Source organism: Nannospalax galili, unplaced genomic scaffold, assembly GCF_000622305.1.
Source record: "Nannospalax galili isolate Female #2095 unplaced genomic scaffold, S.galili_v1.0 scaffold1448, whole genome shotgun sequence".
In the NCBI taxonomy this organism is placed as follows: Eukaryota; Metazoa; Chordata; class Mammalia; order Rodentia; family Spalacidae; genus Nannospalax; species Nannospalax galili.
The window spans coordinates 1,457,170-1,480,028 of record NW_008358646.1 but is presented as its reverse complement, the minus strand read 5'-3'; the positions used below and the strand labels follow the sequence as shown (position 1 = coordinate 1,480,028).

Genomic DNA, 22,859 nt, shown 5'->3' with positions numbered 1-22,859 from the left:
TCTTGCTCTGGAGTGTGTTACTGAATATGTTAAAGCTGTAGTGAAATGCTTCTTCTAATCATGTAGTTATTAAAAATTAAAAAAATAATAATTCTTCAAAGCGTAAAAATTTCCTCCTTAATAATTAGCAGATGTGAAAAACATTACCATTGAAATCTACCTGATAACTTTATATCCATGCTCAGATGCCAAGGAGCTCAGAAAATAACCGACTGTGACTAGTAATAATCAGATATATAGAGATTAGAAATGTATGTGCAAACATCTTAATGTCAATTGCATTAAAAATGAATTTTTCTGGTGGGGCGTGGTGGTGCACGCCTTTAATCCCAGCATTCGGGAGGCAGGCGGATCTCTGTAAGCTCAAGGCCAGCTGGGGCTACAGACACATCCATTCCCCCCTGTCTGCTCTTCTGGTAAATCTAGTCAGCCAGAGGTCCCTGTTCCAGGAGTGTCAGCTGTTCCTCATCTACGGCAATCCATTGTCAGTATTCCTTTGGATAGAATTGGGGTCTGCTGTTCATTTTTCCAGTAGTATGTTGTCTTATAGGGTTTATACTGAGTACAATATTGTATAACTGTAATAATTCAACTATAAACCTAAAAATTTACAGCCAATTTTGAAAGAGATGCATCTTAGCTCAGGAAATTGTTATTGAATATGTCAATATTTTGTAATGAAATGCTTCTCCTAAGTATGTGGTTATTAAATAAGTAATTTAAAAAAAGAAAAGGTAGACAGGAACTTTCCAGAACTACCTCCTTCTAGGCATTCATCTCAAAGAAGGTGGGGGAGCCACTCATATACCTGGGCCTTTGGGTCTCAACTGCCCTTTCCTTTGGGTCCTCAGGTTCCCCTCAGTGTCCTGGTCACATTAGACTTGGTGACAACTGTCCACATTGACCTCCAATGTCCATCACAACATCCTAGGCACCCTGCTGTACCCTGTGCTGCCCTATGAGCCCCAAAGAAACAAATCCTTCTCCTTGGCTAAGGTCAAGTATGTTCTGCTGCCTAATTCTCTGGGCAGAGAGTCAGGCTATGAGAGTACCCAGCAGAAAGCTGAGAGAGGGTAGAATAACTCTCAATTCTCCTTCCTGTTCACACTCTGCTGGGAAAAGTTGGTGACCAGGAGGCCTTGCTCTTCACAGATAATGTGTGCTACAGTTTGGGCATGGTGTCTCCTCTAAGGGTCATGTGCTAGAAGCTGAGGCATTACTACGGCAATGTGAGAGCTGATGAGCCTTTACAAGGTGGGGCCCAAGGGGCGGTCCTTTGGTTTTGGAGGCTGTACCCTCAGAAGACACTAAGAAAGTTCCCCAGAGAGCCAGTTGTTATAGATACCTGAGCCAGACCCCATCATTCTCCAGCTTTTTCTCTGCAATGTGGCCCTCACCACTGTCCTCCATGGAGCCCTTACCACAGCTGAACTGGTGCCTTTGAGCCTCCAGAATGTTAGCTAGGTAAACTTTCTTTCTTTATCAAGTTACCCCACCCTAAGTACTTCATTATATCAAGGAAAAGAAGATCAATACCATGTGGATTTGAAAAAACACTTCCTGAAGCCTTATAGTACTGGAACTCAACAATAAGCCAGACACTGGCCCTCTGTGAGAGCAGATGAGGGCACATGCAGGAGCCACACCGCCCATAGGGGCATGCTGGGATCAATTATAAGCAGCACCAGGACAGGGAAAAGGACCAAAGAGTCAGAGGCAAGTAAGGGGATCATGCCTGGACCATAGGATCCCAAAAGCATGGCCAAGCCCTGTGAGATTAGCAATGCCAGGGATCCCACTACCTGAGAGAATGACTTCAACCAGGTGCCTAACACATCAGACACCTTGTCCATGCTAGAGTCACTAAGGGTCAATCCGTCTTCATAGTGGGTTCCTGTGGGCCTCTGAACATGCACAGGGGGCTCTGAAGCCTCCTTCCTCCTCCTACAGAGGCCAGAAGAGCCACTCAAAGCAGGGGGAATTGAGAAGATGGTGGAAACACCTTTGTGGAAAGGCCTCTAAGGCAGGCAGCCACACTGCTGTTAATGGGAGAATCAGATGCACCCACAGAGACAGTCCCACAGTACTGTGGCAGTACAGAAGGCTCTCATCTTTAGCCAAGAGCAGAATGGGAGAGAACCAGGGCTTAGATCCTGTAGACCCCAGGAGTCCAAGAGATGCATGATTCACCTCTGATGCCTGAGCCCTTCCCTGTGCCATCTGACTCCTTTTCTACCACACTCACACTGTTTCAGTCTCTACAGCCCTTTCCCTGACCTCTAAACAACCTGATGCTGACCCATGCTAACTGCCAGCCACATTCCATTTGAGACACACTAGCAAGAGCCACACTGCTTCTACAGCTTCCCCAGTGTGGGTTGAGCAATAGCCCAACCATTACCTTGCACTGAGCTCTGCACAGTTTTTGTTTCTTCGTCCGACATTTCATTGTGAATAGGATGTGAGGAGCTTACAAAAATACACAAAGTAAACAGGAGGTAAATAGAAATGAGACAGGAGACACTGAAGATGAAATGCTGCTGCCCACAAAACTCTGCAGGAGGTGGGGTCAGGTGGTTGGCAGCTGGACAGGCTGAGAAGCTAGACTTACTGGACTCAGTGGCCATGGAGGCCAAACAGCAGATTCCCCAGTTAGCTTCCTGTCTACCTCTAACACCCACAGTTCCCACCAGAACAGTGTTTTCCATAGGCCTAGGAAATAGGAGCTGAATGAGCAAAGAACATGAGCCTGCACTTATGGTCCCAGCTATTCAGAACAGAGAGGCAGAAAGATTCCGTGAGCCAGTTCAAGGGCAGTGTGGAGAAAGTTCTGGCTCCCCAGACTGTGGAACGTTAAACTAAGCTGCAAGCCATCCCCACTCCTCCTAAGGGCTTGTCAAGGAGAAATGGCACCTGTGAACAGACCAGAGAGGACCAGAGACCAGCTAAGGGATCAGTCAGGGCAGCCAAAAGTAGAAATGGTACAGTGCTTGGTGGGCTGAGCCAGGTACCAGAGGTCCACGTGAGTGACACTGTGGTTGGTTTCCTATTGCAGGATAATCAGAGGAATAGGAGGACTGGCTGGAACAGAAGAAAGAGCACTAGAGAGAATTGGTGTCTAGCTTGACAATGGGCACAGGCTGACTTCCTGTCGGCGAAATCCTTCACATAATGATACAAGTCACTTCTCAAAGACAACTACCCTGTGCCTCTGGGTCTTGTCCTTGGTACACACAATCTGATTCTAACATCAAACAAAAACATAGGTAGAGGTTATCTGAGGAAGAAACTGAGGCACTGAGCAAGCAAGGAACTTACCCAAACATACAACTAACCAGCAACAGAGGCTATCTCAATGCCAGCCCAGCCTATGAGAGCCCTACATGCTATCACACAGGGCACACGGGGCAGGGGGGAGGTTGTGTGGAAGATTAGGGCAAGGAGGAGGTCACAGAAGCCAGAGGGGGAAGGAGCCCAGAGCCAGATCTGTAGAAACTTCAGCATTGTTCGCCAAGTAGGCCCCTAAGGAAAAGAACCACAGAGCCAAAGGACAGTACAATGATTGGCAAAGAGCTCGTAGCATGGCTACTCTGTTGTGTTGATCCAGATCCACTCCCTTGCCCTGCTCCCACCTCAGCAACAGGTACAAGGCAGCAACCAGATTCTCCATCCTCCATGTATGTGTAGCTTTACCTCACCATGCCCTTACTTGCACATTTCCCCAAACTGTCTTCCATTGGCTGGGTCCTGAATCCCCCAGGTCTAGCCTGGCGCATATGTGGGACTCAGCAGCCATGTGAGGTGTGACCAGGGAATGCTGAAACCTCTTCAGTACCTTCTTGCACATTTTCTCTCCCACCTTCCTTCCACAGTCTTTCCTGCTCTTCCTCTGGACTCTTCAGTCAAATCCTATTTACTCCTGAGGCCCAGGGGAACCCACATCATCAAAAGGATCCCAGTCATCAAATCTTTACTGAGCACCAGTGGGGCAGGACAACAGAAAACAGACCTAGTGCTGCCCTGGATACTTGCCTATGGGTATTTCATTGGCCTTCACCACAGGCCTAGTAGGGGAAGCCTCTGCTGATGCTGTTTTACAGATGAGGAAACTGAGGCAAAGAGGTCAGGCTCAGGCCTTGCCTACAACCATTCAGTGAATAACACCCATGTCTGAAACCACATGACACCATTCAGGCTGGGTTGTTGGTGAATAACACCCATGTCTGAAACCACATGACACCATTCAGGCTGGGTTGTTGGTAAGCACACACTGCAGAGGCTTGGGTAGTCATAGGCTAGACCATAGGCCAGTTCTACAGCAGAGACCAGAGACCTGTCAAAGGTGAGAGACAGAGGCAAGAGGCAAGAAGAGGAAACAGCCCAGCACAGAAGCTGCCATACCAACCTGGGCACTATTCTCACCAGGGCCTTCCTATCTTTGCAGCAATATCTGCCAGCCAGCTACCCCCTACCCACTTACAAAGAAAAAAGCTTTAGCTCTAAGAAGCCAGGAATCCTGCCCAGGTGTGAGTACTGAGAGATAGCAGGGAAAGGATAGGCCTGATTTTGCTCAGAGACCCAATGAAGGTGGGGACAACTGCACCAAAATCCTGAGGATGCCTAGGAAGGGCTGGAGGACACAGAGATGTCCCTTTACATGGCTGCCTCACGAGGCTGGGCCATGTGCAATATTGTCAGGAAGATTCACGTGCAGTCAAAATACTGACACAGCAAGCACACACCAGGCTGGAAATCAGGCTGTCAAGAAGTCTCTACAAGACACGTGTGGACATCTAGGCTTTAGCAGGCTTGGTGGCAGGTACATGGAGGGCTTTTTCCTGCGAGCAGGACCTAGAGCTCAGTATATCTCAACCAGACCACACTGCCACTCCAGGCTGTTTCCATCCTTCCTCAACATAGCACACCACATTCCAAATGGTACAGGAGTGTGTGCCACACTGTGTACCTGTGGGTATGGAGCCCAGATGCCAGGTCAGCTGTGTGACCCAGGCCAAGCAAAGAGCCTCTCTGACCCTCAGCAGCTATTTCTGTAAAATCTGGAGTGGAGTCCTTGGGGGCCAAGTGGAATGGATTCCAGGGGTAGTGAAAATATACCAGGGGCAAGGAGGGGGCCATTGTGGCAATTGTAATTATCATGATAACAGCCATTGTGGTCATGGCAGAGAGGCATGACAGCAATCATCAGGCATGGTAGAAAAAACTAAAAGCTGAGAGCTCACATCTTCAACAGCAAACAGGAAACAGAGAGAAACGGAAATGGGACAAGGCTATGAACTCTCAAAGCCCACCCCAGCCATGAGCTTCCTCCAGCAAGGCCACACCTCCTAAAGATTCCATGTCCTTCCCCCAAAAGTGCCACTGAACGGGGACCAAGTATCAAATATGTGAACCTAAGGGGAACATTGCTCATTCAAACCACTACAGTCTACTCCCCAGCCCCCACAGGCCCATGACCATCTCATAATGCAAAATGCAGTTAGTCCAACTTTAAAAGTCCCCATAGGTTTTACAGTCTCAACACTGCAAAAGGCCCAACATCTCTTAAGACAATCTCTTATGTATAACCTCCCTGTAAAATCAAAAAGCAAATTACATACTTCTAACATATACACAGACTATACATTCCCATTCCAAGAAGGAGGTATACGAACATAATGAGGGAATATGAGACAAAGGCATTACCAGAACCCAGCAGGGCAAACACCAAATCCTGTAGCTCCATGTCCCATGTCTGGGACTTTAGTTTGAAAGTTCTTAGATGGCTCTGTCTCTGCCTGCAACATACATCTCTCTTTTGTGCTAGTTCTATTCCCTGTACACAGTTCTCCTTGGCAAATATCTCACAGCTCTGGCATCTCCAGCATCTTGGGGTCTCTACCTCACCCCAAGTTTTACTTTCATAGCTTCATGTAGTGGTCTCCTGAGGCCTTCTTTATAGCGGGACTCCCTGTCACACACTGCCTGGCCTCAATAGTTCTCTGGATCCATGGAGGAAGAATTCATGACTCCTCCCTCACTCTTGCATCTTTCATGCCTCTAAAGCCAGTACCACATAAAACAACAGTGCCAAGTTCTGCTGCCAGCCTGAGAGAGACCTTGAGCCCCTTCATCCACACACATTATCAGTAATTTTTGTATGTTAAGCAGTTGCTTCCTAGGGACAAAAATCCCCTTAGGCTCTTTTTTACAATGTGGAAGCTCAGCTTGCCCTCAGAACACGCTTTTCATTGTTGCAGTAGAGCAGGCTTCTCTTTAATCACTTTAATTTCTTTAACAACTAAAGTCTCTCCTTCAGCACATGCCTCCTTGGCTGCAACATTAAGCTTCCCAGTACCCCTTTCCTCTCCAAACTGTTTATTTTGTATGTCTTTCTGCCCCACTTTTTCATTGTAGACCTGCATAAGTGTAATCATTAATAACCACACCATAGATAAAATATGATTCTTAAAATTATCTCCACCAAAGAAATTAGTTCATTACTTTTTTTTAAAAATTTATTTTTATTTTATGTATATGCATGTATTGCCTACATGTAGGTAAGTGCACCCATGTCATGCAATGCCCACAGAGATCAGAAGAGGCTGCTGGATCCCCTGGGACAGGAGTTATGAACAGTTGTTAGCTGCTATGTGGGTGCTGTGATTCAAATCCAGGTCTTCTGCAAGAACAACCAGTGTTCTTAACCACTGAGCCATCTCTCCAGCCCCAGTTCATTACTTTTTAATTTAGCTTCAGGCAAGCTTTTAGGATGTGTGCAGAAGGCAGCCAGACTCTTTGCCAAAATAGTACAGGAACAGCCTCTACCCCAGCTGCTGTTCAAATTCTTGCTTCCCTCTCCCCCTGACACATCTTGAGCTGGACCTCTACTAGAATGGCTCATTAAGCTCCTCTTACAGCATTCAACTGCTTTTCTAATCCAAAGTTTCCGAGTTTTCCACATTTTTCTGAAAAACAACATGGTCAGGTTCTTCACAGCAACAACCACTCTCTGGTATCAACTTCTATATTAGTTATTTTTCTGTTGCTGTGATAAAATACCATGAACAAGGTAACTTATAGAAGGAAGAGTTTATATGGCCTTATAATTCCAGAGGGATAAGTCCATCATGGTGGGAAAGCATAGCAGCTGGAACAGAAAGCTGATAGCTCATATCTCCAAGTATACATAGGAAGCAGAGAGAAGGCAAACTAGAAATAGGACAAATGAACTCTCAAAGTCTGACATGTTTCTTTCAGTAAGGCCACACCTCCTAAACCTCCACAAACAGCACTATGAACTGAGGCCAAGTACTCAAATATGTGAGCCTATGGAGACATTTCTCATTCAAACCACCATGGGTTTAGATGATAAAAGTAGGGCATAAGGGAAGGCCCTTAAAGGTTATGGCCTGGCCCTGGTTCCAATCAAAGCTCTCTACTTACTAGTCTATGATGTGAACCAGGCACACTGCAAGCTCCCACACCACAGACCAAGCCACCCCGACTGCCACAGCTTCCTGCCATGATGGACTGGATTGGTGATGTGGTAAGTGCCTTTCCAAAACAAGAAAAGGCAACATGGCATAAGTAGTGCCTATGTGCGCCTGCATAATCCTGTGTCATAGAACACTGAGTCAGAATTTATGTTACCAAACAAGGGAGACAAAGGTACTAAAAGGTAAAGGGGAAAGGGAACTAATGAAGGACATATAAGACAATGCTCCATGCTCAGCCTTGATGTGAATTTGCTGAGCTAGTGCCAGTACAAATAAGTACTCTTCCTGGCTGAAATCCTTGACTGTCCTGACTCTTTGTATGAGCTTCAGTCATTGTTGGAGGGCTGGGTGTGGTAACATATGCCATAATTGGGAGGCCGAGGCAAGTGGATCTCTGTGAGTTTGAGGCTAACCTGGTCTACATAGTGAGTTTCAGGCCAGTCAGGGCTATACAGTGAGGCCCTGTCTCACAGAAACACACAAAAATAGCAGTGGAGAACAATTCAGAAAGACCTCTAATGTCAAGTTCTGACCTTCACCTACACAACACACAGGCATGTGCACCTGCGCGCGTGCACACACACACACACACACACACACATACATACATACACACACACACACACAAATTAGAACTACCACATAAACCAGCAAATCCACTACTGTGCATATAGTCAAAGGAAATGGCATCGCCATGTCTGAGAGATACTTGAACCTCATGTTTATTTTAGCACTACACACAGGCTGAGGAGATAGTTTGATTGATAATGTGCTTGCCATATAAGTATGAAGAACTGAGTTCAATCTCCAGAGCCCACATAATAAAGCAGGGAATGGTGCTGTGTGTTTGTGATCCCAGAGCTGGGAAGAGAGAAAAAGGCAGATCCCTGGGGCTCACTGGCCAGTCAGCCTAGCATACCAAGTGAGTTCCAGGCCAATGAGAGATTTTGTCTCAAAAAATAAGGTGGATGGCTCCTTAAGAACAACATCCCAAGTTGACCTCAGACCTCCACACACAGGTATCTGCACACACACAAAAGAATGGAATCCTATCATTGCAGGAACATGGATGAAGCTGGAGGAGATCATGCTAAGTGAAACAAGCATGACCTCACTCATATGGAAGCTGAAACAGATGCAATCATAGACTAGGAGGAGAAGGAGGAGAAGGAACAGGGAGAAGTAGGAGGGGAGAGAGGGGGGAGGGGAGGGTAAGGAGTAGGCAGGAGAGTGGAGTAGGGTTGAGGAGAGTAGAGAATGACTGTCGAATGTAAAGAGCTATGGTTTACAAGAACTTATTCCATGTTTACAAAGAACTAGAAGAGAGCTACAAGACTTGCCACACAGAGCAATGATAAACATTTAAGGAGATGAAAATGTTACTTATACTGTTGTGATCAATAGCAGTAAATACACACAGAGAACTGTCACACTCTACCCCATACATTTGTTCAGTTCTGATGTGTCAATTAGAAGACCCAAGGATTGGGGGAAGCAAAGAACACAGCCAGGCTGGCTCCAGCTTCCTAAAGACCATGGTAGTATACCATTAATCCCTATAAGGCACTGAGGTAGTTATGAGACCCTTTACAGATGCAGAAAGGAAGACATGGGAGTGAGAGAATATCCAGCAAGGTCTGTGTGTTCCCAGCAGAATAGGAGCTGACTATGCCTGGCCCCATTGCTTTCCAGGGCAACCACATGGCTCAGTCTCCAGGAAGAGAGGCATTGATCTACCTGGACCCCCTAGTTCTAGGCTCTACCCTCAGCATCCATGGAGGGTTCTAACCCTTCCTTTAGTTTTCAGGACCTCTAAGACTGGGAGGAAAGAGAACAAACATTTGCCATTAACAGTTCCCAGGATCAGGGTTAGGGCTCAGCTCCACAATAGGCAGGGCCCAAAGGAGGATGTTTAGCCATGTCTACTGAGGACCAGAGTCAGGGGCCTAGCTGAAGAAAGGGCAGAGGAAGCTAGACCAGGAGGTGGAAGAAATTCCTTAGAAAGATAGAGTAGAATGTGCAAAGGCCTAGAGGCACATAGAGACCAGTCTGTAGAATGATGGAAAGTCAGGGAGTTAGAGCTCTGGAAGATACCATAGGAGATGTACCCTTTGGAGGGGTGTCTAGATCATGAATGTACCTCTTGGGCAATGCTACCTGCAGGAACCAGGGTCTATAAAGGTAGAAGCTAAGGGTATACCTCAGTGGTGGAGCACTAGTGCATATGAGGCCCTGGGTTCAATCTGCACGCTGCTTCCAGCTCCACACACATTCACTGTCCAGCTCAGAAGAGCTAACCCACTTATGCGCCTTGAAATATCCTGCCCTTGAGTCAACATCAAGGGGCAGAGGGTGCAGCCAAGTCACTATTAGTGGAAGGGACCATCTTCAGCCCATATGAGTCCAGGCATACATTGATTCTGGAAGAACCCAGCTATGAGCACAGCGAGGACAAGACAAGGGGAGCCGAAAGTGCCATACTGCCCTGGGTGGCATCAATTATAAAGGACTGGTTGATGTAAGCCTGGTACCCCCAGAGCAAAGGTCTCCTGCCCATTGAGCCAGCTGGCTCTGCTAAGAAAAAAAAAAAAATCAGCCCTCTGCTGCCTTGGGCCTTAGCAGCCAGCCAGGCCAACTCTCTGTAATACAAGGCAGGCCTGACAAAAGAAGCCATATTCTAGTCCCCAGTTCCAGCTCTGAGCCCAGTAGGTACATGGCCATGCCCCAGGAGCCAGATTTCACACCCCTGTTGTAATTCTTCAGCTGTCTGAGGTATATTCTCTCTCTCTTCTCCTCTCTTCCCCCTCCCCCTCCCCCTCCCCCTCCTCCTCTCACACCACTAGCCTCCAAGAAACAACCTGGGTGGCAGACTAACATTCAAGGACACTGCTTGGGGGGCTAAAGCCCCTTTCTACCTGCTCACCTCATATGCACCTGCCTTGGTCTTCTGGGTGTCTCCAATGCCCCTCAATCCTTCCCTTCCTCTAAAAAGCCCACCTGGGATGGCTTCTACCCACCACAAGACACACCATCCCTTCTGCAGGCATGGATGGCCTCCTGATCTCAAGTCTGACCTGGTACCTGTACTGTTTTCTCCAGATTGTCTCAGGGAGCCACATGGATAGCCACATCCTGGCTATCCTGTTTTTCTTCTTCAACTTTACCCACAGCTAACTACCTTCACACTCCATAAGAGCAGGGTAATGTCACAGGAAAGGCCACCACAGGCCGGTCCTGGGTAAAGTGACAGGAATGCAAGGTTTCAGAGCTAAGCAAGGCCACAGTACATGGTTCTCACCTGACAAACACCAAGGGCAGAGGTTGGCTAGGAATCACTAGAGGTCTTAGGCTGCCACCCACAGGATGAACAGGGACAGATTCCCTGGCAGCACATGGGTCCCACTGGCTCCCAGAAATGAGACAACAATAGGCAGAGATCAGAAAAAAGAAGCCACGGCAGGGCAAAGAACATGGACAGGAGGAGAAAGACACTGAAGTGCAAAGGAGCCAAGATTCCTGGGCTCACCACAGAAGAAACCACTTCTCCAACACCCTGCCACCAATCCAGTGCAACTTCCTCCCTCATTGTATCCATGTCCTCCCTCGCTGTCACCATGTCCTCCCTCACTCTCACCTCCTCCTCCCTCACTCTCACCATGTCCTCCCTGTCTCCTCCTCCTCCTTCACTGTCACCTCCTCCTCCCTGTCACCTCCTCCTCCCTCACTCTCACCATGTCCTCCTCCCTGTCACCTCCTCCTCCCTCACTCTCCCCATGTCCTCCTCCCTGTCCCCTCCTCCTCCCTCACTCTCTCCATGTCCTCCTCCCTGTCCCCTCCTCCTCCCTCACTCTCTCCATGTCCTCCTCCCTGTCACCTCCTCCTCCCTCACTCTCTCCATGTCCTCCTCCCTGTCCCCTCCTCCTCCCTCACTCTCTCCATGTCCTCCCCCCTGTCACCTCCTCCTCCCTCACTCTCCCCATGTCCTCCCTGTCTCCTCCTCCTCCTTCACTGTCACCTCCTCCCTGTCACCTCCTCCTCCTTGTCACCTCCTTCTCCTTCACTGTCACCTCCTCCCTGTCACCTCCTCCTCCCTGTCACCTCCTCCTCCCTCACTCTCACCATCCTCCTCCCTGTCACCTCCTCCTCCCTGTCACCTCCTCCCTCCCTGTCACCTCCTCCTCCTTTCCTGTCACCCTTTCCTCCCTCCCTGTCCCCTCCTCCTCCCTGTCACCTCCTCCTCCTTCACTGTCACCTCCTCCCTGTCCCCTCCTCCTCCCTCACTCTCACCATCCTCCTCCCTGTCACCTCCTCCTCCCTGTCACCTCCTCCCTCCCTGTCACCTCCTCCTCCCTGTTACCTCCTCCTCCTTTCCTGTCACCCTTTCCTCCCTCCCTGTCCCCTCCTCCTCCCTGTCCCCTCCTCCTCCCTGTCCCCTCCTCCTCCCTGTCCCCTCCTCCTCCCTGTCCCCTCCTCCTCCCTGTCCCCTCCTCCTCCCTGTCCCCTCCTCCTCCCTGTCCCCTCCTCCTCCCTGTCCCCTCCTCCTCCCTGTTACCTCCTCCTCCTTTCCTGTCACCCTTTCCTCCCTCCCTGTCACCTCCTCCCCCCTTCCTGTCACCTCCTCCTCCTTTCCTGTCACCCTCTCCTCCCTCACTGTCACCTCTTCCCTTAGTGTGATCTCATCTTCCCCCATTTTGCCCTTCTTGGGGGATCAAGGAAGCAGGTGTGCCCTAGCCCACAGTGCCACTTACTGTTTAGCTTCCTTTAAATTCGTTTCAAGGCACCTGCTGTCACCCAGTTGCCACAGTTCAGGAGTCAAACACCCTACTGTGGATACCTCCAGCCTAGCCAGTCCTTCAAGCAAACCAAGCTCTCTCCAAGTCCTGAAAAGAAAGTCACCTCTCCAGACAAGGTGACCATCAGCCAGGCCTAAGCAATATTGAAGGTTTGGGGCCTGCAGGGCAGCTTCTGGCTTATACATAGGCATCCCCCTTGTGCTGGATAGCTTTAGTGTCAACTTGATACACCTGGGTTGAGGGAGCCTCAATTGGGGAATTGCCTCCATTGGACTGGCCTGTGGCCATGTCTGTGGGGCATTTTCTTGATTGTTGAGTGATATGGGAGGGCCCAGCCCACTGTGGGTGGTGCCACCCCTGGGCAGATGGGCTTGTGTTGGTTAAGAGAGCAAGCTGAGCAACGGCCAGGAGAGCAAGCCAGTAGCAGAGTTCCTCTATGGCCTGTGCTCTAGCTCCTGCCTCCAGGATCCTGCCCTGGGCTCCCTGATAAACTGTGACCTGGGAGATGTAAGCTGAATAAACCCTTTCCTCCCCAAGTTGGATGCTGTCAGAGTGTTCTGTCACAGCAATGAAGAGACAAACTAGGACACCCCTAAAACTGACATAGGATTGCTGTTGCTGGTCTCTGCCAACAGCTGGGCTGTACTCTGTGGTGCTTGTAAGGCACATGTTGAATGTGGGTAACTGGGCCATCCAGCACCTCCTCAGAAGGGCCCTTTACCCCTTGGCAAAGAACAGCTCCCCTCTGATCATGAGAGAAGGGCTGGGTCTAGAGCGGCAAGGGAACTCAGAAGCAAACCCATGAGGTATGATTGTTTGTTGGTGCCTCCCACCGCTAGAGGAAACCTCTGGCCCACTTCACACCTGCTGTCCTGGCAAGGTTCTTCACCACAGCCTGTCCCCTCCCAGCTCCAGAGGCCCAGAAGGGGATGTAAATTGCACCTAGGGGGGTGCTCCACAATCTATCGCAGTCAGCCTTGAGGTCCACTGTGCTGTCTCCACTGGCAGACACTTGTTATCCCAATCTAGTCTGTCAGGATGAGGATACCAAAGTATGTGTGCCATTTCCTCTGGTAGATAGCCTGAGCCTCGGTCCACTACTGGGGTCAGGCCCTGGCTTCCCACAGTTCTGACTAGGCAGACTGGCTGCTGGAGCTGTACAGAGCCATCCATCTGTTCTCTCCTGGGCTCTGCCCTAAACCTTGTAGCATTTCACTTCCCAGGTTTGCCAAGGTGGGCAAGTGCACATGTCAGATAGAGATAGAACTTATTCACTGGATGCTACGCAGAAGGCTGGTGGCACACCAGTACCTGTTCATGAAAACAGCAGTGCTGCCTAGGCATTGGCTCTACCAGGCACAGGGCTGAGCAGTGAGTGTTGAGAGGGGTGAGGGCTGGGCCTCTTGGATGCACATTAAGCAGCAGCTCTACCTAGAATATAGTGTGTGGCAGGTTGGGGGCAGGCTGGAGAAGCAGATACTTCGGAATACTCTAGGATACAGTAAGCTATGTCAGCTATGCAAAGGACACACGAGACATACAGTAGGCATTCAGACTACCTGAGCCACTGGACCAGAGATAGTACTACTGATTTCTGTTGGGCACAGGCCAGGGCACTGACCACCCTAGGGTTTGCAACCCAGAGCCAGAGAAGGCAGAAAAGGGAAAAGACCTAGGAAGTAACCTGAAACAGGTCACCACAGGCCATAGGAAGTGACCTGACAAGGGTTATCATAGGCCATAAGGGCACAGGTCTTCTGGAGGTCCTGAAAAAGCAGGGGTCAAACATCCAAAGGGCTAGGACCCAGGGTGACCAAGGGTACAGGTACAAGAATGCCTGCCACAAGGTACCCTGGCCAGGCAAAGAGCTTCACTTCCTCCCTATGGACAGGAGCTATACCAATAACAGCTAGCAGTTTAGGGGCTAGAGCAATGCTGGCTACAGCCACAGGGTCTGATACCAAGTGGTGATCTCCTGACAGGTGTAGTCTGTGAAGACAGATCCAAGTGACAAGACTGAGGGCAGAGTCCAGGCCTCCCTTTGACACCTCCCCCATGGAAACAAGGAAAAGATATCACATTGGAAAACCCTTGGCTGGGCCCCCTTTGGGGCCTGGAAACTCCTGAATGGGCCACAGACATTGGATTTCTAGAGGTCTGAACAGATTCCATAGGCAGAGGTCCAGACCTCAGAGAGAGAACCCCTTGTGGCCCCTGGATAGCAGCCTGGCTCCTTCCTCCCTGCCCCATCACAGTTTTCATTACCCCTGTGATACTTGCTCTTCCAGAACAGCCTACACTGGTACAGAGCAGAGCTTCCTTGGATATCTACCAGCTTCAAGAATGTTAGGTCAGTCAAGCATGGTGGTACACATCATTTTTTTTTAATTTTTTTATGTGTATGCATGTATTGCCTGCGTGTAGATAAGTACACTTATGTCGTGCAATGCCCACGGAGGACAGAGAGGCTGTCAGATCCCCTGGAACTGGAGTTACGGACAGTTGTTAGCTGCCATGTAGGTGCTGGGATTCAAACCCAGGTCTTCTGCAAGAACAACCAGTGTGCTTAACCGCTGAGCCATCTCTCCAGCCCCGGTGGTACACATCTTTAATCCCAGTATTTGGAGGGTCCTTTTTTTTTTGAGACCGGGTCTTCCTGTAGCCCCAGCTGTCCTGGAACTCACTATGTAGAGCAGGCTAGCCTCTGCCTCCCGAGTGCTGGGATTAAAGGTGTGCGCCACCACGCCTGGCCCAATCCCAGTATTTGGGAGGCAAAACCAGGCAGGTCTCTGTGGGTTCAAGGTCAGCCTGGTCTATAGAGAGAGTTCCGGGCCAGCTAGAGTTACATAGTAAGACCTTGTCTCAAAAACAAATAAAAACAACAAAGGAGACAAACAGAAAGAATGCCAGATGGAAGAAGTGGGCACAGGGACAGAAAAACACCAGGAAGACAGCAAGGGGATTAAAGAGACTGACAGCATGGAAAGCAGGACCCCAGTGAGAAACTCACCCAGAGACCCAACCAGAGGACTGAGAAGCCTCCTATTAGGGCTGAGCAACAGAGAGCCCCTAGAGGTCTCAGGAACAAGGGTCCCCAGGTCAGAGAGTAAAAGCGAAGGACTGAGATGGATGTAGACAAAGAATGATGTCCCCACCTGTCTAAATGCTGGTATCTGAAGTGGGCCCCACCCAGTCCAAGGCTGATGTAGTTCCTCCAGCTAAAGTTCACCAGTGGGTTGGTGGCCCTAGAGCAGACCTGTGTAACAGCCAGGCTTGGCCCAGGGCAGTCACTTGCCAGCCTCAGTTACTGTCCACAACTCTAGACTCTTTGCCACTCAACTTCCTTTCCACCTGAAGCCCATGGACATCACTGATCTGCCACAAGAAAAGCTGAGCTCATCCTTCACCCTTCACTTCCCTTGGCTGCCCAGCTCTGTGAAGAGCCAGTCTGCCCATTGCTACACAGGTCCCTAATCATGGAGCTGGCTATGTTGTCACTATTACAATCCTAACACCTCTCACCTCCAGGGCCCCACTCTGCTGCAGGCCACCACTTGGGCTTCAATGGTGGGTTGGTCTCCCAGCTCACCCTGGCTCACCCTGTGGTCCTTAGGACATCTTGAAAAACTGACTCAATCCATGCAACTTTGCTCAGAGTCCATCCAACATTCTTTTTGTATCAGTAGGGTTACCACCATTATCTTAGCCACTTCTCTGACCTTCCCTCCATTCTCCCTGCCTGGCTCCAGCCCCAGGGTATTTGGATACACCTCATACAGGGCTTTTGCACTCGCTGTTTCCTCTGACTACAATACTATTCCCCATACACTCAGGTCAAAAGCCAGCCCTACTGAGAGGCCTTCCCTGACTACCCCTCCTGTCTCTACATCTTACCTGCTCTGTCCCTAAGGTTGGGTTGTATGTTTACTCACTCACTGCCCCTCCTAGAATATCACTGCAGCAGGGTCAGGGACATGCACTCTAGACTGGGACAGGGCCTGTGTGCAGGCCCTCAGTAAGAATCTGAAGAATAAATGAATAAAATCTCTTTGATGGGAGGTGTAGTGGCACACACTTTTAATGCCAGCACTCAGGAGGCAGAGGAAAGCAGATCTCTATGAGTTCAAGGCCAGCCTGGTTTACATAGCAAATTCCAGGCTAGCCAGGGCTACAAAATGAGACCCTGTCTGAAAAACAAAAACAAAAACAAAAAAAAGAAAAGAAAAAAGGAAGAAAAAAACAAACCAAAACAAAACAAAACAAAAAAACAAAAACAAAACCACCTCTTTGATATGATCTAGATGTGATCTGAATGTGTCCACTAAGACTGATGTGCTGGAGGCTTGGTTCCCTGCATAGTGGTGTTGGGAGATGGTGGAAACTTTAAGAGGGGCAAGTGTGAGGCTACTAGGTCATGGCAGACTACCCTGGGAAGGGACTGGTGCTGGTCTCACAGATCTGTTAATTTTCTTGAGGGTCGACTATTATAAAATGAGACTACCCCATGCACTTGGTCTCTTCTGCACATGCCTATTTACCTTTCTGCTTCCCCATTATGTCTTGATATACCCAGGGGGCCCTTGCCAGGATACTGACTTCACGCTGTTGGGATCACATGGGAAGGGACTGGTGCTGGTCTCACAGATCTGTTAATTTTCTTGAGGGTCGACTATTATAAAATGAGACTACCCCACGCACTTGGTCTCTTCTGCACATGCCTATTTACCTTTCTGCTTCCCCATTATGTCTTGATATACCCAGGGGGCCCTTGCCAGGATACTGACTTCACGCTGTTGGGATCAATATAGCTCTTTCTTTTATACCATGCTCAATGCCAATTATTCTGTAGCAACAAAAGAGGGCTAACATTCTCCTCCAGCCCATTTCTGAGGGTGAGAATGATAGCAGCTCACTGTGACGCCTCACTGAAATGTCCAACACAAAGCCTGAGTGGGGCAAGTCATGCCCAGTGCTGCAATCAGTAAGATGTCTACTGCTCTTTCAGCATGCTGCTGCTCACTAAGAGTGGGGCTTCCTGTGTACCACAGAGCCAGACTTCTAGCCTTCCCCATTCCTCCTGCTTCCAGATGCCATTCCACAGCTCCCTTGGCTACCACCCATTCAACCACAATGCTTTTATGAACTGACTTTGAAAAGCTACTCTCTCCCCCACTAATGACCAGAAGCTGTTCCAAGAAATAACTGAAGCCAATTAAAAACTTATGACAAAAAAAACAAAAAACAAAAACAAAAACAAACAAAACAAAACAAAACAAAAAACCAGGAACCACTTATAACAAACACAGACACAAACCACCCATCTCCAATTTTAGGCTGTTTTAAATGTTGCTGTGACTCACAACTCAGCATCAAAATGAAGTGTGCAAAAATATTCTGCTGCAAGCATCTGTGGAAAATGACCAAAGGTAACTTGGGTATCAATAAAAGTATTTCAAAGATCCATTGTGCATTTGGCCAGCTGGGCCCCTGGGGCCCAGCCCACATTCAGGTAACTGTTGGTCAGCCTAGGCCTACAGGGAGAACATGGGCTCTGTCCACTTGTGGAACCCAGCAGTCTCCTCCAGGAGGGGCCTGGGGACAGGAAGGCACTTGTATACTACAACTAACAGAGAGTGAGTTAGGATCATGGTGGCTCCTACCCAAGCCAGCAGCCTCTTTAATACCTTGCAATATTTTCCTCTGTCTTCTTTAAAACAATAGAAACATTCTCTCATGGCCTAAAATTGGTATCTGTCCCCTGCAGTGTCCTGCACCCTGATGTGCTGGCTCTGCAAGTACAGTCAGAGCAGATAAAGAGCAAACAAGAAGGGTGAGGGGAAAGCAGGACAGGCTAAGGGCACTGGGCACCACGGACACCCACTGTTGTTGAGATGCTGTCAGGCAGCCAGGGCCAGTATTGGCACACTCTAGCTGTACATTTCAAGGCCATGGTTTCTCAAGAGCAAGGGGAGGGAGGGCACACTCTGCATGGTAGCCTTGGCCCACCTCTGGATCCCTCCCAGAAGCCCCCTCCTGAGGCAAGTCAGTATGTTCAGGACAGCAGGGCTAGCACATTCAGAAGGTGGTGGCTCTGAGCCAAGCACTCCTACTTTCACCCACCCTGTTCTCCCCAGGTGGATAAAAGGCTCAAGTCATAAACCAGATGAAAAGAATACAGCGTCCCACCCTTAGACCCAAGGCTCAACTGAAATGACAGCAACTGGGAACAACGTGTTGCTGGCACCAAGCATGACTTTCAGTAGACTAGTTCCAGGGTGATCACAAAGCATCCAGGCTCTGCTTCAGTGAGTCCTCCAGCCTCCACTGTCTCCTTATGCCAGAGTGAACTGGATGCCACTGTCTTCAGGTTTCAGTCCCTGTCACTTGTTCTACCTAGCACAACAGTGGTATGTGGGCTGCTTCACAGGAGCCTCATGTAAGAAAAATAATGCTGCTATGGAGCACTCTGAGGAGAGAGTCATGGGAAAATGGCTTCCAGGGATGACTGGCATGGAGAGAACTCCTACAACCCAGGCCATCCAGTGAGAAGACTGGGTACAGGTGAAAGCATCTAGGCTGCAGGCTCTTGGGATGTCCTAGATCACCCTGACAAAGGCCCAGGGCCTCCAGGAAGGCAAGAGACTTCCCTAAGTGTATATTCACAGAGTGCCCACCTCGGGAGGGAAGCAAAACAAGGATAGCTGCCATTTGCCCACTGTTCATGTGTCTGGCAATAATACTCACCACATTCCAGAAGAGCGGACTAAACACAATCGTGAGCACAGCTGCCACAAAGCTGAGATCTGTGGGGTCCACGTAGGCCAGCAGCCCTGTCATAACGCAGAGATTTGCCTGCAAAGATAGAGCTGCTGTCAGCAGAAGGCTTGTCTAGCAATGCCAAGAAACTGCCAGGACCTGCAAACCCCCAGGACTCAAAGACTTCTGGGAACAAGAAGGCTTGGGACATCCTAGTCCAGCCTAGGTTCTTGCACCAGAGTCTCATAAAACAGAAGATAAAAGGTAGAAACTAGTCAGCCGTGTTGGCCATCAGGAGGCCACTGAGCTAATGGCCATGGAGGTGCACATGGGCACTGGATGCAGAAGTCCATAGTTCTGAAGACAGGTGCCCTTAAAGGAAGCGACACCAAACCCAGATATGACTGGGATCTCTGGGATGAGGGTTCTCAGGAGACACACAGAAAACTCAGGTGGTCAAAATACACAGGAAGAGATGCTCAGCCTCAGGAGCACTCAGGCAACACCACTGATCAAAGCAACGGCCTCCTCTCCTGGAACTTCAGGAGCTTCAGGAGGAGCCATATAACTGCAACTGAGGGTGGGAGTGGTCCGAGAAAGCCACCCCTGTGAGTCCATACACAACACAGGGGTGCATGTGGCAATGCTCCTGCCAGCTCACACTGACAAAAGTTGTGAGAGACAATTCATGGGTGTGGGCGCAGTTCCGTGGCGGAGCACTTGCCCAGCATGTGCAAAACCCTGGGTTCCATCCCCAGAACTACCACACCACAAAATTGTAAGATCAACCTAGCTGCCCACCAGTGGAAGACTGGAGAAACAAGATGTGTGTGAAACAGCTAAGTCACAGAAGGAAAACACGACAGCCTTGCAATGCCTGATATTTGGGCTGGAATGTCAATGGTGGGCTGTGCTACGCATTCTGAGAGGCCTGGCAGACCCCACCCCAGCCTCCATCTACTGAATGATGGCAGGTCCTCCCCAGTGAGGCAAGCAGAGATGTCTCCAGATGTTTCCTGGTGTCCCAGGAAAAGTGAACTCCCTGGGTGAGAGTGTCTGCCTAGAGGAGAGGAGAGGAACAGCCAGTCGATTTCAATGCTGACTTTGATCTTTAGGTAGTGAGTCATTTCTGGCAGGGGTAGGGATAAGTATTGCTGAGTCCTTGTAACTCTATTCCTTACTTTCCATTTTAGAAAAGTTTTAGAGGGCTAAAGCACTAACAATATATGTCACCGCTCAAAGTGCAATTGAAATAAAAGTCACACTAAATTATAAATAATGTCAGCCCACCAGACCTGTGGCCTTTCCCAGACTCTGCTCTGATGGACTCTTGGCTGTTTCATTTCAGAATATAACTTCTTTCAAACAGTACTTCTGTCCCCTACCTTCTGAAGGAGGAGAGGAAATGATGTCTTGGTCTGCCAGTATGCCACACGCAGCACCACCCAGGGTCACCTATCCCTGGAGAGAGAGCAGCAGCAGCCCCACCCAGGTTCTTGCTTCACCCTGTGACCTCGTCCTGGCAAGACTCAGCCTGGCATTCAGTCCACACTGCCCAGTATGACACAGAGGCATGTAAAGTCTTCCACTCTGGCCTTCCTGACCAGTCAGATTGCATTTCTCAACAGCCTATGGAACCAAGAGTGGGGCTAAGAAAATTAGCTCAATGTTCAAACCCAGTGTTCTACCGCCCTCATCCATGAGGGATCCGCCAAGACACCCATGGAAGCCTAAACTGTAACTAGCACCAAACCCTACACAAACTACATTACTGCTTTTCCAGTACACACATAATCTAAGAGATTACTTTGTAAATCAGGCACAGCATGAAGCTAACAACAGCTTTATAAAATAAAACTAGAACAGATTAGAATAAGTGATGAAAATGTTCTCTCTCTCTCTTCCCTCTCTTCCCTCTCTCCCTTCCTCCCTCCTTCTTGTGCTCTACTCACCCTCCTGCTTATGGAGACCACAGACAAGGTTACAAGGTTTAGCAGGTGTGACCTCACAGTAGGGGCACAGGTGCACTAGTAGGGGAGCAAGTATATGAAACACCTCAGCTGAGTATATCAGGATGTTAATAAATGAATGACAGAGAAACCACTCAGAAACTAGTGGGAGAATGAGCCTGAGGGCATTTGTCCCAGGCTGCTGGCTGCCCATGGGTACATGAGCAACACAGCAGGTAAACCTGCCCTGGCCTTTCAAAGCCCTTTGATGCAGCCCTAGGAAGCCCCAGATGAGGTTAGGCCCCTCAGCACCACCTTGAGCTCTGGGCAGGAAGGTCATGTGCCCCAAAGCACACTCCACTCATGCAGAACAAAGTTACCAGATCAAACCTCAAAATAAAGCCATCTTTTCCTCCAGGGAAGGGAGGGAAGGTCAGTTGTATAGCCCCAAATCTTCTAGAACCTGGGTCCAAGAGACCTGGGTCTTTCTTCTCTTTGATGACATATATTAAGCATCTCTGAGCACAAGTCCCTTGACCACTGACAGGCTGGGATGGGGAGGTCGGAGCTGCAGGGCAGGGGGGAGAGGGAGCACAGCTGGCCTAGACACAGGAATCCTGGCTTTGCTTGGACACTTCCAGGGCATGTTGAAGTGTTCCCTCCCTCCACATGGACCACATATCCTTAATCAGCAGGAAGCCTTCATCAGTCCCAATCCCTCTTTCCCATTTTGCACCTCAACCCCCAGCCAAAACCTCACATTGCTTGGCCCTCCTCTCTTTACTCTAGCTGTTCTGCCATTCCTATATAATCACTCAGTCCATCCCTTATTCTCACCACCCTGTGCTCATGGTTCTCCCAGGGCATAGCAAAGGACTTTCACAGTACTTCTATCTTTTGCCTCCCTTCTTAGCCCTCCCTGCTGGCACCTCACTTCTGTTGACCACCCTCACTCAGGCCTCACCTACATTTGGCTCACCCATCACATCTCACTGGCAGGTAAGCCCATACTCTTCCACAGAGTAGACCTTCACAGTCTGCCAGTCCTTCACCCATCATTCATCCTTTCATAGTGGTTTCTGTGCATGTCAGGAATGCTCTCTGTGGCTCAGCACATTGTGAACAAACTCCTACACATTGTGAACAAACTCCTACACATCCCTCCAGACCCCTCCTCACCCAAGGTACTCTGCTTCTGTGTGTATCCTTTGCAAGTATTTGATTATCACCCCTATTTTGCAACTGCTCCTTAGGCTAAGGACCACTTTTTAAAATATTTTATTTATTTATTTTTTGTTTGTTTATTAGAAGAAGCATTTCATTACAACAGCATTAACCTATTCAATAACATTTTTCTGAGCTAGGGTACATCTCTTTCAAAATTGGCTGTACATTTTTAGGTTTACAGAGGAATTATTACGCTTGTACAATCTTTTACTGATTATAAACTCTACAAGACATAAAATTAAATGAGGTTTTAATGTTTAGAAAAGATCTCCACTTCGTTGTTAAAATACAGTTTCATACAGAAAAATTCATTTTAAGGCAACTGACATTGAGACGTTTTCACATGCATTTCTAATCTCTATATATATGACTATTACTGGTCACAGTCACTTACTTTCTGAGTTCCGTGGCATCTGAGTATGAATATAAACTCGTCAGATAAACAGCCTTCTTCTCCCTCTAGAGCCTCCATACTCTGTCATCCCTGCCAATGTCCACTGTGTTGTCAGGACCCCCATCTATTGCCCCCATCTGTCCTTCTGATAAATCTAGTCAGCCAGAGGTCCCTGTTCCAGGAGGATCAGCTGTTCCTCATCTACAGCAATCCATTGTCAGTATTCCTTTGGATAGAATTGGGG

At 48.9% G+C, this 22,859-nt stretch overlaps 1 protein-coding gene across 2 annotated transcripts in view; it reads right to left on the bottom strand.

Annotated features, from left to right (window-relative positions):
- The window catches only part of Pemt (phosphatidylethanolamine N-methyltransferase), a 95,365-nt gene that overhangs the window by 59,137 nt on the left and 13,369 nt on the right, over window positions 1-22,859 (bottom strand). For both annotated transcript variants that reach the window (XM_008821986.3, XM_029558096.1), the window contains exon 2: window positions 19,034-19,141. In XM_008821986.3, the coding sequence (XP_008820208.1) occupies window positions 19,034-19,141 (108 nt within the window). The remainder of the gene's footprint in view (window positions 1-19,033; window positions 19,142-22,859) is intronic.